This window comes from Stegodyphus dumicola, chromosome X1 (genome assembly GCF_044657685.1).
Source record: "Stegodyphus dumicola isolate Sdum_Otavi_A_Nest chromosome X1, ASM4465768v1".
Taxonomy (NCBI): Eukaryota; Metazoa; Arthropoda; class Arachnida; order Araneae; family Eresidae; genus Stegodyphus; species Stegodyphus dumicola.
In genome coordinates, this window is record NC_140780.1 from 231250749 (window position 1) to 231267675 (window position 16927).

Consider the following 16927-nt stretch of genomic DNA (forward strand, 5'->3'; position numbering starts at 1 on the left):
GATACTCACAGTGGAGATTTTAAATTTAAAGAGGAATTTATTTCTCAGTTCGAAAGTAATTTAAAATTTGAAAATGGAATGTATACAACTAAATTATTCTGGGACGGTAAACCAGAAAACTTGTCTAACATTTTCGCGATAGCAAAACGAAGATTTCGTAACTTAAGTGTAAAAATGAAAGAAAATGATTGGGTTTATAATGAATATAAGAATATAGTTAAGGAGCAATTAAAACTGAATATCGTTGAAGAATGTCCTTTCGGCTTAGAAGAGAATTCTTATTATACGCCTCATTCAGCTGTAGTAAGATCGGATAGGGACACTACAAAAGTCAGATTGGTTTTCGATGCATCGTCAAAAGGTAATGGGTGCAAATCTCTTAATGAATGCTTAAATCCTGGGCCACCGTTGAATCCCAGAATTTTGGATGTAATCTTGCGATTTTGCGAATATGAATATGCATTCAACTGTGATATTCAGGGAGCATTTTTGACCATAGGAATAGCGGAAGAGGGTAGAGACTATTTACGTTTTTTCTGGTTTTCAGATGAAAGTGATTCAAAAACTTACAAAATTTTACGAATGACTCGCGTTCCCTTTGGAGTGATATCAAACCCATTTATCCTTTCTGCGAGTATTAAATACCACATTAGAAAATATAAACTTGAACATAGCGAAACTTGTGAAATGCTTGACTCGGCACTTTATGTAGATGATCTTTTTTACGGAGCAAATACAATAGAGAAAACTTTAGAACTTTCACAGAGCGCTGTAAACATGAATTTAAGAAAATTTAATACTAATTCGGATGAGTTGAGAAATTTATGGAGTGAACGAGGTTTGTCTGAATTGACAGAAACTGAAGAACGTCCTTTGAAGGTTTTAGGCATAATATGGAACACCGAAGAAGATACTTTTAAGTTAGATGTAAAACCTCTACTGAACATTACCTGTGATAGGAAGAATTCAAAACGTAGTGTACTTCAGACAGCTTCGAAGTTATTTGATCCTATGAGAATTGCATCACCTTTTATTGTTCTCATAAAATTATTAATGCAAGAAATATGGGAACTTGGTTTAGGATGGGATGATGAGCTATCAATTGACTTGAAGAAAAAATGGGATAATTGGTGCTGTCAGATTTATCTGTTGAAAGATTTGACAATCGGAAGAAAATATTTCTCCATACCATGGAAGTTGGTGAAAGAATTAGAACTACACATATTTTCTGACGCTTCTCCTAAAGCTTTCGGAGCAGTTGCGTATTTCCGTTATGTGTCAAGTGATGATTGTATTTATACAAGTTTTATCACTGCGAAATCTAGAATCGCACCGCTTAAAAGGTTGACATTACTGAGGCTTGAACTTATGGGAGCTGTTATTTCTTCTAGACTTTTCCAATATTTGAAAACAAATTTTAAATTTCCTGTGCCTAGGGTATATATGTGGACAGATTCCTTAATCGCTCTTCATTGGATTAAAGGGAAAGCTTCAAAATGGAAACCTTTTGTATCGAACCGTGTATCCGAAATCCAGTCTAGAACTGATCCTGCTGATTGGAATCACTGTAGTGGGCAGGATAATCCTGCAGATTTCATATCTCGAGGAGCTACCGTGGAAAATTTGATGTCCAGTTCGATTTGGATGCAAGGTCCAGAATGGCTTCGGATGAAAAAAAGGGATTGGCCAAAAGGCTCTAATTATGAAATTTGTCGAGAGATTTCTCCAGAAGTATATTGCGAAAAAAGAAGTAAACTGGAAGAAGTATCGTCTTTTGTGTGCGAAGTGCAATCGAATTTGACACATTTAATGGATTTGAATAGATATAGTAGTTTAAGAAAATTATACCGTGTTACAAGTTGGATACTACGATTTATATACAACCTTAAATTTAAAACTAAACGATGTGGTGAGCTAAGCACTGAAGAACTTAACGAGGCTGAAATTATCTGGACTAAAACTGTTCAAAGTGAAGCTTTTGCGAAAGAGCTGTCCTCTTTGAGACAGGGTAAAACAATTTCTAAGACTTCCTCTATTCTAGAACTGAATTCCTTTCTTAATAATGACGGGATAATGCATGTTGGTGGAAGACTTCAGAAGTCAAGACTTTCTTACCTTCAAAGACACCCAATTATTATGCCCTCAAAACATCACTTTGTGAATTTATTAGTGTGGGATGCACACAGTAAAGCGTTTCACGGTGGAATATCTGAAACTCTGATAGAAATACGCGAAAGATACTGGATAATTAAAGGAAGACAAACTGTTAAAAATATCTTAAGAAAATGTATTCTGTGTAAACGATTTAATTCTTCTCCTGGTGTGCAAATTACTGCTCCTTTACCAGTAAATAGAACAGAAGAATTACCGCCTTTTTCTGTAGTAGGTATAGATTTCGGTGGACCACTTTCTACCAAAGACAGTGATAAGAAAAACTACATCGTGTTGTTTACTTGTGGAGTAACGCGAGCTCTTCATTTAGAGTTCGTTGGTAGCATGAGCACAGAAACATTCAGAAACATTTCTTCTTGCTTTTCGACGATTCATTGCTCGTCGAGGTCTATGTTCTCAAGTTTTGACGGACAATGCCAAAACTTTCAAACGATCAGAACTTGAACTTCAAAATTTGTGGACTGTCATTAGTTATCGAACAGTAAAAGACTTTTACGCCTCCCACAAAATCCAGTGGTGCTACATCGCTGAGAAAGCTGCGTGGTGGGGTGGTTTCTATGAAAGACTAATTAAATCTGTAAAACTTGCTTTACGAAAAACTCTCAGAAAAACTACTTTATCTCGAGACGAATTAGAAACTCTAGTTATTGAAATTGAAGTTCTTAACTCTCGTCCTTTAACTTATGTTTATTCTGAATTACAGGAACCTATGCCTCTAACTCCAGCTCATATGCTATTGGGGCGCAGAGTGAATAGTTTGCCTCCTGCCAGGCTTCATTTTGATTCTAATTTAGTTAATAGGAAAATGCTAATTAAAAGATTTAATTATCGAGAAAGATTGGTAAGTATGTTTTGGAATAAATGGAAAATTGAATACTTATTGATGCTGATCTGTTCATTGTGTTAACCCTTCAGGTAAAATTACTGAATTTAAAGTTAATGATATTGTATTAATTCATGATGAAAAGCTACCTAGACATTTTTGGAAATTAGGAAGAGTTGTAACAGTATTTCCTGGAAGAGATGGAAAATTAAGGTCTTGTGAAATTAAAACAGGTACATCAGTTATTAAAAGACCTGTGCAGCTTTTATATAATCTTGAAATAAATGAATAAATTTAATTGTTTATTATATGTTTATTAATCTGTATTATTGTTACAGGATTATTCCATATATGTGATGAAAGTTTAATGTATATACAGGTATTGAGTTGCCAGCTTATATTCTTTATTATACTTTATTGCAAGTAACTTTACAAATTGTTTAAAGATGAAGGCTGTGTTTATATAGTAAATAAGTGTAGTTTCTTTAATATGTGAATTGATTGAACTTTACATTGTAAAAGTTTCTTTTGTTAAATTTGTATTAATCTAAGTGTTTGAATGAACCCCTGGTCATTCGGGGGGCAGTCTGTAGAAACTGTATTGCACCAGATGGCGCTGTGTGCGCTTGAATTATTCGGACTAGTTCAGAACCTTGATGATTGCGAAAGATGTAACAACATCGCGAAACATTAACCAAAGTTTATATGTGCCTCTATTTGTTGTAAATGTATTTAATTGTGTCGTCAATAAAATATAGAGAAAATGATAAAAGTGGTGAATGCGTCTGACAGGTAAGTGAGATTTCTTTATATATTGAACTGAATTGAGTTTTAGCGACAAAGAATGTAAATGCGTATTTACAGCAGGTAGTGTCTGGAGCGGGCTGGAGAAAAGAGTTTTGCAAAGAAATGAAAATTTTGAATGATTATTCTAGTAGATTAATGTTGTATAGCTTAAATATTTCTATGACTAAACTGTTTTTCTTCTGAAACTCATGTAAGGAGGTATGAGATGTGAGACGGTGATCACCCTGTAAATAATGTAAAGTTAATATGAAATTTTGTAACATACACATTTAGCTTCCTGAATTTAACAGAGTATTTGTAAGGGCTAGCTCATACTTTTAATTTGTAGAACTCAAAATCTTAGCCAAGGTCATTTACACCTCCTTTTGCGATTTGTTTAATTTATGGTGGGGAAAAATGTAAGGTATGTTATGTTAATTAACCAACTATTATTATAAGCCTTTACTATAACTTCTTCTTCTCGTATTCCTTATCAGAATGCAAATTAGTTGTTCGTGTATTTTAGTAGAGGGTTTTGAATGTTTAGATTAAAGCTTTTGACAGCCGCGTTCTCCTATTACTTAATATCGCAAGGTCTGCCTAAGTTCAGTTTTAGCTTTAGCGTTTAATAAGCCTGAGTTTTAAGATAAGCGCCGGTAAATATGTATTTCAGGCTAGCTTAAATCGATTGTTCTATGTGGAGTTTCTAATTACGTTATTTACATTTGAAATTTAACTTTAATTTGCGTTAATTTAATTACCTGCAAATTCATTTGTAGCGGAAAATCGGTCACCCCCCCCATCTTTGTTATTGTCTCAAACTCAGAGATAATTCTCTGTCAGTCTAGTAGGATCTGCAGGACTGTTACACAAGCTTCTAGATACAGCAGAACCCAAAGCTGCTATTTCCGACAGGTACTGAATTGGTAAAAATCCTGTCATACAAATCGAAAAACATTAAGATAAGATTTTATGTGAGAACGTTTTGCCCATTTATAAATGTTAGAGCAATTTAATGAATATAACGGCATTTAAAAAATTACCTGAACCTAAAATTATTCATTATACACCGTCGGCACAGCACCCAAACAGTATACGACCGGCTTGTTTTACTCTTTTGACTTACGCCCACTTTTTACGCTATTTTTCCATGTTTCATGCTTTGTTAAAAGAGATATACACATTCTTTGAGTTGAATGTATGAGAATTGTTGTACAAAAGTCATAACTCCATTTTTTCCTCAAAAACCTAGTTAACCCTTTAAACGCGTTTTCTTGGAATAGCGATTTTTCAGATTCGTAGTTTGGTCTGGAGCCAACGATAAGTTTCTTTATCGATATTAATTTGCAGACTTTAAAAATAAAAATATGAAATGAAAGAATAGACTTCCTTACTTACAAAGATATGCAAATGCTTTAAAAGTAAAAACATGCAAATGAGTTTTAATGAGTCAGATTTTCAATTACTGTAATGTTCTACCACTAACTTTGTAGCTGTGATGTAAATGGTCAAAATTTATCAACAGCTTTAATAGGTGTACCTTTTCATGACAACCACCACCAGTGGATAACAGTCTGTAAATTAACCGGCATTTTTTAGACATAGGTAAACATCAGTACTGATAACTAATATTATTCTATAAGCTGATCAGTTTCAAACTCAAGTAACTCCCCCAAATATGCACTAAGACGAGCATCACAATGTCCAGTTTCGATATCAAAATAACGTATTTGATAGATTAAAAAGCTATAAACAGTTACGTCTCGAATTTTTATTATAAGAATAAAATTATTTTTAGAGGAAACAATAGTTAAATCATTTCTATATCATATATTTTATCCTTTAGAGGGCATGCACAATTTGTCACATAAGCGTCACATACCGTCTATGACACTACTGTATTTAAATGATTCATCACGTTCTTAAACTACTTATTTTTTTCTTTTCGAATCTGCCCGCGCAGCTAGTAAGGTGTTTGAAAAAAAAGAACTCTCAACATTCAGTTGGCTCCCGTTCCTTCAGAAGTTATCAGTAGATTTAATTTAGTCTCTTTTCTTCTCTTACTAAAACAAATAAATCGCACCTTTTTAATAAGTATCCATTGATTCACTCAGTAACTTGTAGTCATAAAATTTATAGCATTCTTTTTTTTTTAATGTTTTCTAGCTTTATACTTAAAATCTGTTTTGCTTAATTTAAAATGCTTATGTCCAGATTTATCTTTAACCTCCAATGATAATGATATAAATGAGTAATAATGATATCCCATGAGGTATCCAACTGATGTAATTCGTTTTTGAAAGGAACAAGAGAGTTCAAACGATTTCTGATTTGCGTTACGTCATCTGATGGTTAATCAAGCGCTTTTCGCAAAGTGAATATCTCAGTGAAACTCTGCTTTACAATATTTGATTTCGTGTGTTTAACTTAAACGTTCAAAACGTTTAACCAAAGCTCCGAAGTGTCATTTTGAAGAACCAGTTCAGTGCAAGTCATCGGCCATTTAAAAGCCGGCCAAACGATCATGGAAGTAGTGAGTTATGTGAATATTTAAAGGCAGGCAGTCTGAAACAATTTCAGAACACTGAAACTGTTGTAAGGAGGCCTGAACAAGGCTGTAAATGAATAACAACTTCTTCTCAAGCTTGGTATCTGGCAATAATTGCCAGTCATAAGAGCGAGTCTACCTCTCGGCAGCTAATTTCAGCGTTTGCAGCCACTACTGGAAGTGATATATCATGACAAAATATATATAGATGGCTTGATGAAAAAATATGGCAGAAAGCCAATGTTATGTGTTTCACTGTCTTCACAACAAAAGTCGGATCCCTTTAATTTCTGCAATAATAGAAGTGAATATCAATGTTCTCGTGCTTTCTTTACTGATAAATCGAGATAGTTTAATATCTGATTCTAAACGAGTTTACATCTGGAGCGAGTCAAAAACGCGTAATTTTCTTTCGAGCATTACAGAAAAAGCCGCCGTTTCGGTAAGGCAGTAGTAATATGGTACCGGAGCAATAATGATCGACTGACGTACGCCCCTAAACAATTTCAGCTATGTGACCGGCCAGAAATATCAGAATGAGGTCTTTGAACCTTATGTAAGACTTTTCAGATGTGCATAAGGATCTGGCCTTTTATTTGTGGACGATAATGCTCATCCGCATCGAGCGAAATTAAATGATAATTTCCTTCAAATTGAAGATATTGAGGTAATAACATGCCAGGAAAATCTCTTAATCTAAACCGGATCTCTTAATCTGGAGAACTTATGGAACTAGTTTAGAAAAGCACTTGCAACGCGACATTCTCCATCTAGAAATATAAGTCCTCCGGAAACCGTATTGCTGGAGGAACTATCCTCTAATCTTCCCTGTAATTTACCTTGCTGAGACAATGATTTCTATAGGAAACCAAAATCGTCTAGGAACCATTGTTCGGTATCTTACACAGAATCTACTATATTAAAAAGAAATAGATTCATGCAGCATATTATATCAGCTTTTCTTCTCTTAATGTAAACTATACATATATAAATATTAGTTAAAGTGAGAATTTATATGGAGAACAATATTTAAAAAATAAAAAAGTGCCTTTAATAAATTATTGCGGGGAGTTTTCTATGAAAATCTGCATTTCGTAATGTTCGCAACCATTTAGATTAAACTGAATGCAGCACATATGTTTACCTTCGATCAGTAATTATCTTATGATCCATAAATTAAGAAGACATTTTTTTCAATCTAAGTAACAGTCAATAACTTTTACCTTATATATATATAGAGAGAGAGAGAGAGAAAGATATAAATAATAAATATACATAATCGTCCACTTAAATATTAAACAATAGTAATGTAATAAGCATACATTTAAGTAATAAACATTTGGCTTTGGAGAAAAATAGCACAAAATGTTTTTTAGTTAAAAATGGATAACGCACTTACTCTCTTCTGTCATGCTTCAAAATATCTCTCGAAGTGCCGCGTCATGATCCTATCTCGTAGATTATAGCATATTGCAGTACCTGAGCAAGAACAAACACATCATCTATTATTTATGATCCCCCCCCCACGAATCTGACAGCTGCTTACCGTAAAATTCTTACTTGCGCTTTAAATCTAAGAAATGCTGTATAATTTGCACTCTTTTAGACAAGTACGCAAGCAACCAACATAAGAATAGACTCATAAAAAAGAATGAAAGAAAAGAGAAGCTACAGAAGTCCGTGAAATCATTGCTTCGTATCTCTAGAGCATTAAAACAGTAGCAGAAATCACGCCGTTATAAAAACATGTCATGCCATTATGCGTCTTATGTAGGAAGAAAATTTCAGAATCATTCTGTTTCTTCATTTAGTATTTAGTGTTTCATCTGTTGAAACACGTGAGTGACATAAAATGTTTTGCAGTGTTTAACATAAAAGGCAGCTGGAGTGTAACTGACTTTTTATAAATTCAGTCTTTTCATCTGCAATGTGACTGTTGAGACTAGCAAAATGTCAAAACATGTGTAAAAAATATATTATCAGAACAATTTTCAACTATCGAAAAATTCTTTATTTGTATTATGCTCAAAAATTTAGTAAAGCTTTATGAAATTTTATCCTTTTTCAGTTAGCAGGGGAAAATTCGTTATAAAATGTTTTGCTTACTACGACTATTTCTCTAAAAAACAAAATCAATTATTTATTTCCCGTCATGAACTCAGTTCAGAATATTTTATGATATTCTTTTAGTTATTGTGTTTCACCATTCCCCGTATAAAATTTATTTTAGCTACGCCACAATAAATTAATCTGTATATCAAGAATTTATATACAGTGCAGGATTTAAAGTACATACATTTTAGACTGACATTTTAAAACTTTGCTATTAGCATTGTATTTCATCATTCCCGGCACAAAATTTATTTTAATTACTCCACTGTAAACTAATCTATGTATAAAGAATCTATATACAATGTAGAGTTTAAAGTGCATACATTTTAGATTAACAATTTTAAATTTTGCTTTTCTGATCAGAACATTTACCAAACAATATCTTGTCTGGGCTGAAGAGAATAATTAATGCACAGAATAGAAACAAATTAATGAAATATGAATTGCAAAGATTATGTAACTATTTAAAATAGATGACTATAATTAAATGCGTTTGCTTGTTCTGAACATGGACCTTATAAGAGATAGACTAACCCAGTGGGCGGGGCGCGCGTCACCGACATGTCGGCAAGAAAGAGTAGGGACGATCTGGTTTACTGTAACACTGAAACCTATGGCGTTTGTATCACATAACTCTTTTTAATTATTAAATGTGATACGTTGTATAGTTATGAGATTATGAAAGCCACAGTTTTTTCCAAATAGGATTTAATATATCTCATTAAAGCACTTTTTAATGCATTTCGCACATTTTGTTTTCACGCGTAATTCGTGTACAAACATCTTTACTTCGGTAAAACGGTAAAGTCTCTAAGCATAAAAATTTATGAACTTAATTTTGCGTACAAATAACGTAAAATTAAATAAGATTGATAGTACGTGATGCTTTGAAGTAAATAAGGTAAAATTAAACAAGGCCTGATAATTTTTTTGAAAAATTTAATGAACATTTTCAGGCAGTAATTTTAAAAACTATAATAACATTACAAAACGATCATATTTATTTGATTATATGATCATTAAATTATTAACATTAAAGTGGATTAGTTATTTTAATAATTCATAAAATCCGGAGCATAAAATTTTCTGAGCGTAATGAAGAAAAAAAAAGATAAAATAAAATCTAGAAGCACTCTTTTTTTAAAGTTTTGTCTGTTACCTATATTTATTGAATATCATGTTCTTCGCCCGTAAACCACATACATTTGAAAACAGCATATCTTTAGAATTTCCGCACTGGAGATAAAACTGTTATTTTCCGTACAGTGCTCGCTCTGAACTCGTTGAGTTTGTTAATCAAAAATTCGTTAAAGTTTTACAAAATATGAAATAGATTAAAACAAATTCGAAGTTCGGCCGTCCAGATGCCCATGTTCGAGTGGAGGATTACATTATTCAAAATTTGATGGCTCTAGATACTGTCGTTTTTGACACAGTGCGAGAAACATACATGTATTTTTGCAGATTCTTCCTTATTTAGGCCCACCAGCGGCCGAGCGATAAAGACGCTAAACACTGGTAGTTCGGTCCGAGGTTCGAATCCCGCGAACGGGCTGGCTGCATGGGCGTTTTCGTGGTTTTCCCCATGTGTAACGTGTATACGAACCAGTTTCCCTTAGAAAGTCCTCCACGAAGGCATCCCTCCCTTTAGGCAGATAGCCCTCGTGTGCTTTACCATAAATAAATAATCCAATTCAATCCAATCTTCCTTATTTAATTTCTTTAAATATAATACAAGGCGATAATATTTGGTAACAACAATTTGCAAGAAGACACGGACATTTATAGTAAAACAGCGCAAAATGCCGCTTCGAAGCTAACAGTCTTTCTAGGCTACCGCTCCTTTGGGCTAATAAATTAACAGTAAATAAAAAAAATCTGATGCAGAACTAAAAATAAATTTTAAAAAATAATCACTATAAAATACAAACAAAATTAATTATTACGGTTAGATACAATTTTAATATTAGAATTAAATGTATGAAAATTTTTAAGGAGTCAAAAGTGTTTATCACTGTGATGTATTATGAAATATAATTGAAATAAAATTCCTTTATAAAAATTGAGCTATAATACAAATCTGTTATTTTAAAAAAGCAGCACAATTTAGAATTTTAAACAAAACTTTCAAAAATTCGTTTTTAAATATTTTAGTATTTGTTACTTATTTACACCAATAAAAAGCATAAAAATTGCAAGAGAAAATTCCTTGTTTGAAATTTTTTATTAGTTCAGAGTTAAAATATTGCTTTCTAAAAGAAATAGTTACAAATTTCCTTACAGCATAGGAAAAGCTAAAAAAATATGCAGTCCTGAAAGCATGCAATAGCTTTATAATTATTTGGAACGTTAATTATGCTTGATAAATATGCTAAATTTTTAAAAATCAATCTCAATTTCAAAAATAAAAATATGTAGAAATTCTAATTTGTGAAATGAAGCGCTACAATCAGCTTTTTCTTGACATTTGTACACGCTGCACTAGGCACCTACTATTAAATTTCTGCAAGTCGTCCCTACTTCTCTGAATGTGATCAAAGTGACAGCCGGGAACGCCTCAGACGAGGGAGAAAACGCATTTGGGTTAGTCTATTTCTTATAAGGTCCATGGTTCTGAGAAATAAAACTGAGATATGAAAAGACATTTTCAACAACACTTTTTAAGTCGTATTTTCAACACGCCTGTTTTTAAGTCAGGAAAATAAATAATAACATGCAGATAATATTATTTGATTAAGAAAATGAATTTCCCTCTTTACTTAAAAGCACACTTTTCAAACACAAAAAAAAAAAAATGCTGTTTAATACTTACTCTTCGTTAAACGCTTCTTTGGGGTTGACGAATTGCGATTGTGATTGCTGCTGCGATTCTTTCCCCTCGCTCTTGATTGCCGTTACTCTGCTAACTGCTCGCATATTTCTGCACTTGTTGGCACATACAGAAGGTTTGTTCCCGTTGAACTTTGTGTTATGGGGACTGTAAAAGGTCCTTGCGTGCCCTATTTCTTGCCTAGCTCTAATTTTCTTGACTTGGAATTGATCTGGAAAATGTCAATTATTCAGCAAATTGTGGATCGCTTTCATGCACTGACTTCCAGGAATGAGAGCCTGACCCCCTATGAGCAAGTTGAATTGGCATTCCTGAACAGATTTATGGATATAATACATAACACGGAAAGAGATTTGGCCTCTCAATCTGAGTCTAACCATTCTAACGATGTGGCTTCAAGCATGGAATGGATTACCCCCAGCCACAGTGTTAAACGGCCGCTCAGCCCTGAAAAGTCAGCCGAATTGGATTTGAAAAACCAATACCATGTGCTAACTCAGCTTCCTCCCGAAAAAGCTCATACCCATGGCACTGAACGGAGTACTCACTCAACTACCCAAGGCGATGTTGCAGTAAAACGCAGGATGAAACCGAGGGCTGCAAAAGCTGATGATTCATCCAAAAAGCCGAATGAAATCTCCTCCACGAACCCATCTAAAGTAGCGACCAGTAGCCACGCTAAAGTGGCGCCATCTAGTGAATCCTCCGAGAAGCCGGCTGCAAGTACGTCCCTGACGGAAAGCATGGTGCGGCCTATCGGAAATACAGATGAGGTCACGTGCCCGGCTGGGCAAATAAGTGATGCTCATGTATCTGAAGAATTTAAGTTTCCGAAAAGAAGTTCGAAGCTTCCGCCGATTGTCATTAAGGATTCAAACTGGAAATGGAAGGATATTACTGACCTATTGAATAACTCCGGCTACAGTGAATTTAATGCAAAGATGAAAGCCGTAGATGAATTTGAAATCAAAGTCAATTCCAGTGAGACTTATCGTAACATCACGGACCTCCTTGACGACAAAAAGATTAAATTTCATTCATATCAGCTTGCTGAAGACAAAAACATCAAAGCCGTCATTCGTAGCCTTCCGATTGACACCCCAGTTACGGATATCCAAGATGCTCTCATTGCAGAAGGATACGCTGTTAAAAAGGTTGTACAAATGTGTTGCCGAAAAGGTCCTGAAATTGCCCCCATGCCTCTATTCCTGATCTTGCTAGAAAGGAATGAGAAAACCAAGGACATTTTTAATAATCTAAAGTATCTTATGAGGCTAAAGATAACAGTTGAAAGATACAGAGGTAGACGCGGTATCACGCAGTGCTTCCGATGCCAAGACTTTTTCCACGCTCAAAGTCAATGCCGTCACGCACCACGGTGTGTCAAATGTGGTCAGGGGCAGGAATCTCGTGACTGCACCAAGCCCAAGGATGTGCCACCAAAGTGCTGTCATTGCGGACTTCCTCATACTGCCAGTTTTAAAGGTTGTTCGTTCTACCCCAAGCCTCGCTCATCCTTTGTGCAAAAAGGCATATCATATGCAGATAGAGTAGTCAACAATATTAATGCTACTCCCCCACAGATGGCGCCACCAGCAACCTTCCCACAACTCAGTGAGCTTCAAGCAAAGCTCGACGAAGCTAATGCGGTAATTCAAAAGCTCACAACAGCCATCTCTATGTTTGCTGATGTAGCGAAGGCACTTCCTACCGCCTCTATGATGGAGGACACAGTCAGGCCAGCTTCCCCGAACCATGGATAATCCCACCTCTCGGCAAAGTTCTCCTGTTAAGATCCTGCTCTGGAACGCGCAGAACGTTACCTCCAAGATACCGGAACTTCATGAATTTATCCAGCAAAATGATGTAGACATCTGCTTAATTACAGAAACCCATGATAACCCTTCGCACTCCTTAAGGATAGCCAATTATTTCAGCTACCGTAGTGACAGACTCCACCACCGTGGTGGCGAAGTGCTCATTTATGTTAAAAAGACATTTGATTCACATCTGAAAAGTGCAGAAAATTGTGATGGAATGGAAAGTGTTAAAGTGATGGTGAATCTACCCAACATTGGGGAAGTCACTTCCTGTGCTGTGTATAACCGCCCTGGGAACAAGCTCAGTGATGAAATTCTGGATAGACTTATTAACTCAGACTCCCCCACCTTTCTAGGTGGCGATTTAAACGCCAAGCATCTCGACTGGGGATGCCGCAACTCGAATTATAATGGACGTATAGTGCATGATTTTGTGTGTAATTACCCTGTCTTTCTGCATGTGCCGGATGAGCCTACCTATAGGCCAAATATGCTCAACCGTCGGCCTGACATTCTGGATATTTTTATTACGACGTTCAATATTCCTATGGCTATTACGGTAACATGTGACATGTCTTCTGATCATGTACCTGTGCTTGCTTACCTTGGAGTGGAAAATGCTAAGAACCTATCGCCAATTAAGCATACTGATTGGAATCTTTATCATAATACTTTGATGACCACTGATTTTAATTGTGTCTCGTTACAAAGCCCTTCGGATATTGAACGTGCTATAACAGACTTTACTTCGTACCTGCATTCTGCTAAGTCCCTAGCTACGACTGAGGTTGACCATGTCAGACATGAGCACACGCTTCCTGCCAATATTCGCGAAATAATCTGCTTTCGAAATCATCTCCGAAAGGAATTTAATCTCACCTGGGATCCTGCTATCAAAACTCAAATTAACAGGCTTAATAGGAAAATCAAGCAAAAGATTCAGGACCATCCTTCTAGCTTATGGCAGGATAAGATGGAAAAGATCAACAACGAACCTGGCGTCATACAAGGACACTAAAACGCCCCTGCTCTGCCAGAAAACCGCTTAAATGCGATAACGGATTTGCTTACTCCGATCAAGACAAAGCGGAACTTTTTTGCGGAACACCTTTCTAAACAGTTCATTCCAAATTCCTTCCCCTCAGATCATAGTTCGGACATTCAAGTTCATTACCTTAACGATCAATGGCTGCACTCCCCTTCTACGGAACCTTCTATCAAACTAACCACGCCGCACGAAGTGCAGAACATTATTAAGGGACTTAAATTAAAGAAAGCTCCAGGAAAGGACAAGATCACGAGCCAGATGCTGAAAAACATGCCTTTTAAGACCGTATGCAAATTAACAGGCATTCTCAATGCATGTTTGTATCAAAATTATTTCCCGCTTTTCTGGAAGCAAGCAAGCATCCTGATGATTCCTAAGCCAGGAAAACACAGGATTACCCGGGAAACTTTAGACCCATCAGCCTACTGTCCTCCATAAGCAAGATCCTGGAACGTATTATTTATCTCAGAATGCAAGAAAACTTGGACTTTCTCGTTGATCACCAGCACGGTTTCCGGAAAGGACTTTCGACCACAAAGCAGTTAGTCAGGCTCACGGTGTTCATCGGCGCGGCTATGCACAACAGAATGAGTGTTGCTATCCTGATGCTAGACGTGGCAAAGGCTTTTGACCGCGCCTGGCATCCAGGGCTAATCTATGAGCTAATTCATCTCGGTTTCCCCAGAAATCTGATACTCATTATCAAGTCCTTCCTTGAAAATAGAACTTGCACCGTTAGAGTTGGAAATGCAACTTCATGTGTCAAAAATATTTACGCAGGTATTCCTCAAGGGTCAATTTTAGGCCCGCTTTTTTACATCATCTATACCAACGATTTCCCATGCTTTTCTCGCAGCCAGCTACGCTGATGATACAGCGATAGCCACCAAGTCTCTAAACCCAGAGTATGTCTTGTCAAGAATTCAGGCCAAAATCCCTGCTATTGAGGGGTAGTGCAGTCGCTGGAAAACGTGCATTCAGCCAGAAAAGTCCAAGATTCTACTCATTCGAAATCGCAGACAGAGAAAACGGGTCAGAACTGAGGTTAAACCTTTTGGCAAAATCATCCCTACAGTTGATAAAGCTAATTACCTGGGAGTTACCCTTAACAAGAACTACAATTGGAAGGATCATATGCTTAGAGTAAGCGGAAAAGCACACGGGATCATTTTCAGGCTTTTCCCTCTCCTAAAGAATGAAAACCTCACCCTCAGACTGAAAAAGAGGATTTATGAAACTGTAATCCGACCCATTCTCACGTATGCTTGCCCAGCCTGGGCAAACTACAAAGCAAACGAAATTAGCAAACTCCAAGTGCTTCAAAATAAGGTGCTAAGAATCATCACAAAAGCTCCTTACTATGTTCGGAATAGGACCCTCCACTCCGACTTGAAAATAGATACTATTCAGGACTAACTCAGCAGAATAAACAACAACTTTTTTAATAATATTATCAATGTGAATCCAGCTAATTTCACGGACATTCTTATCTACGAAATCCTGGCTGAAGACAAAAACCTCCGCCCATTCGCCGCCCACCTCTTGAGTTCAGAATTCTAAGTTCCAGTTTTCTGGTTTTTCAAGCAGCATCGATCGGGGTCAGTTTCTGAGAGGGTGACCTCCCACGTGACTGGCTCCGACGAATGAACAGTTAGTATTCGGGCTATCCTACACAGGTTATCCGAAGTTTCTTTCTCCGGCCCCAGCTTGGCGGATTCCATCCAAGATGTAGCAGTACAGGAGCAAAGTGCTTCTTTTTCTCTTTCTCTCTCTCCAGCACACTTCTACCTCCACGAGAGAAAATTTCTTTCAGGTTTCTACTCTGTCAGGCTCCACATGGGATCACATCAGGAACTGGCAAGAGCAGGACTTTAATTTCCTGCTGAAAGCCAGTATAACCGCAAAGTTCCAAAGTTCCAAACACTTCTTTATTAAGCAAGAAGAAAGGAGATGAGGACTTTGGCGAACGCTCATTTGATGTAGTATATACAGATAGTCCTCTATTTGCGAAGAGGGCCGTTCAGGAGTTACGCCGTCGATTCTGACGTTAAGTCCGAGATTTATTTTATTCTTGATATCGTTGATAGTATTTTTATAAATTAGGCTTTTATTAAGCATAGAATGAGTTTAAAAATATATAAACTTGTGGAACATTTACCACCTCGTGTATAAGACGCACCTTGATTCTGGATCCTGAAACTTAAAAATATAAAGAATTATTTGGTTGACGGACTGTTTTATACTGGCTTGTACAATTTAATATCAAAAAAATTACATAAATTTATACAAATCAATGTTTACTCAGTATTCAACTTGTCGTCACAGTTGGAACTTCTATCCATTAGCTGGACCTCATTTGTGACAGATGATGAGTTCAAAACAGAGAATTAGACACAGCCGTAAAGTAGCAAAACAGGCACAGCCGTAAAAGTAGAAAAGTAGCAAAATTCGCGCAGCCGGTAAAGTAGCAAGCTTTATCTAGCAACGAGCAACGTGGCCTAAAGGCAGAACACGCTCTCTATCTAAAGTTCCAGGCTCTACTAGTCACCACGATTAACATTTAACTGCTGTGAGCGGTCTGTGAGGCCGCTGAGGATTTTCTAACCGTCGTTTCCATCCCTAAAAACGGAAATTGGTCACTGTCCTTCCTCCTACCTTCTCAAACCTGTCCTATAAGGTCACATATCCAGTTTCACACTTCTAGCTTTATTATGGTTTCAGATATCACGTTTTTTACTTTTTAAGTTCTCTGGGAGACCGCTCACAGCAGATGCGTACCAGTTTTAGT

At 36.3% G+C, this 16927-nt stretch overlaps 1 protein-coding gene across 6 annotated transcripts in view; it reads right to left on the minus strand.

Annotated features, from left to right (window-relative positions):
• The window catches only part of LOC118192806 (solute carrier family 2, facilitated glucose transporter member 10-like), a 216332-nt gene extending 208288 nt beyond the window's left edge, over positions 1-8044 (minus strand). For 2 of the 6 annotated variants that reach the window (XM_085807059.1, XM_085807060.1), the window contains exon 1: positions 7729-8041. In XM_085807059.1, the coding sequence (XP_085663185.1) occupies positions 7729-7741 (13 nt within the window). In that variant the 5' untranslated portion in view covers positions 7742-8041. Of the gene's footprint in view, positions 1-7728 lie in introns of all 6 variants that reach the window. The other 4 variants (XM_085807064.1, XM_085807061.1, XM_085807063.1 and 1 more) reach the window with 4 other exon arrangements.
• Positions 8045-16927: the final 8883 nt, after the last annotated feature.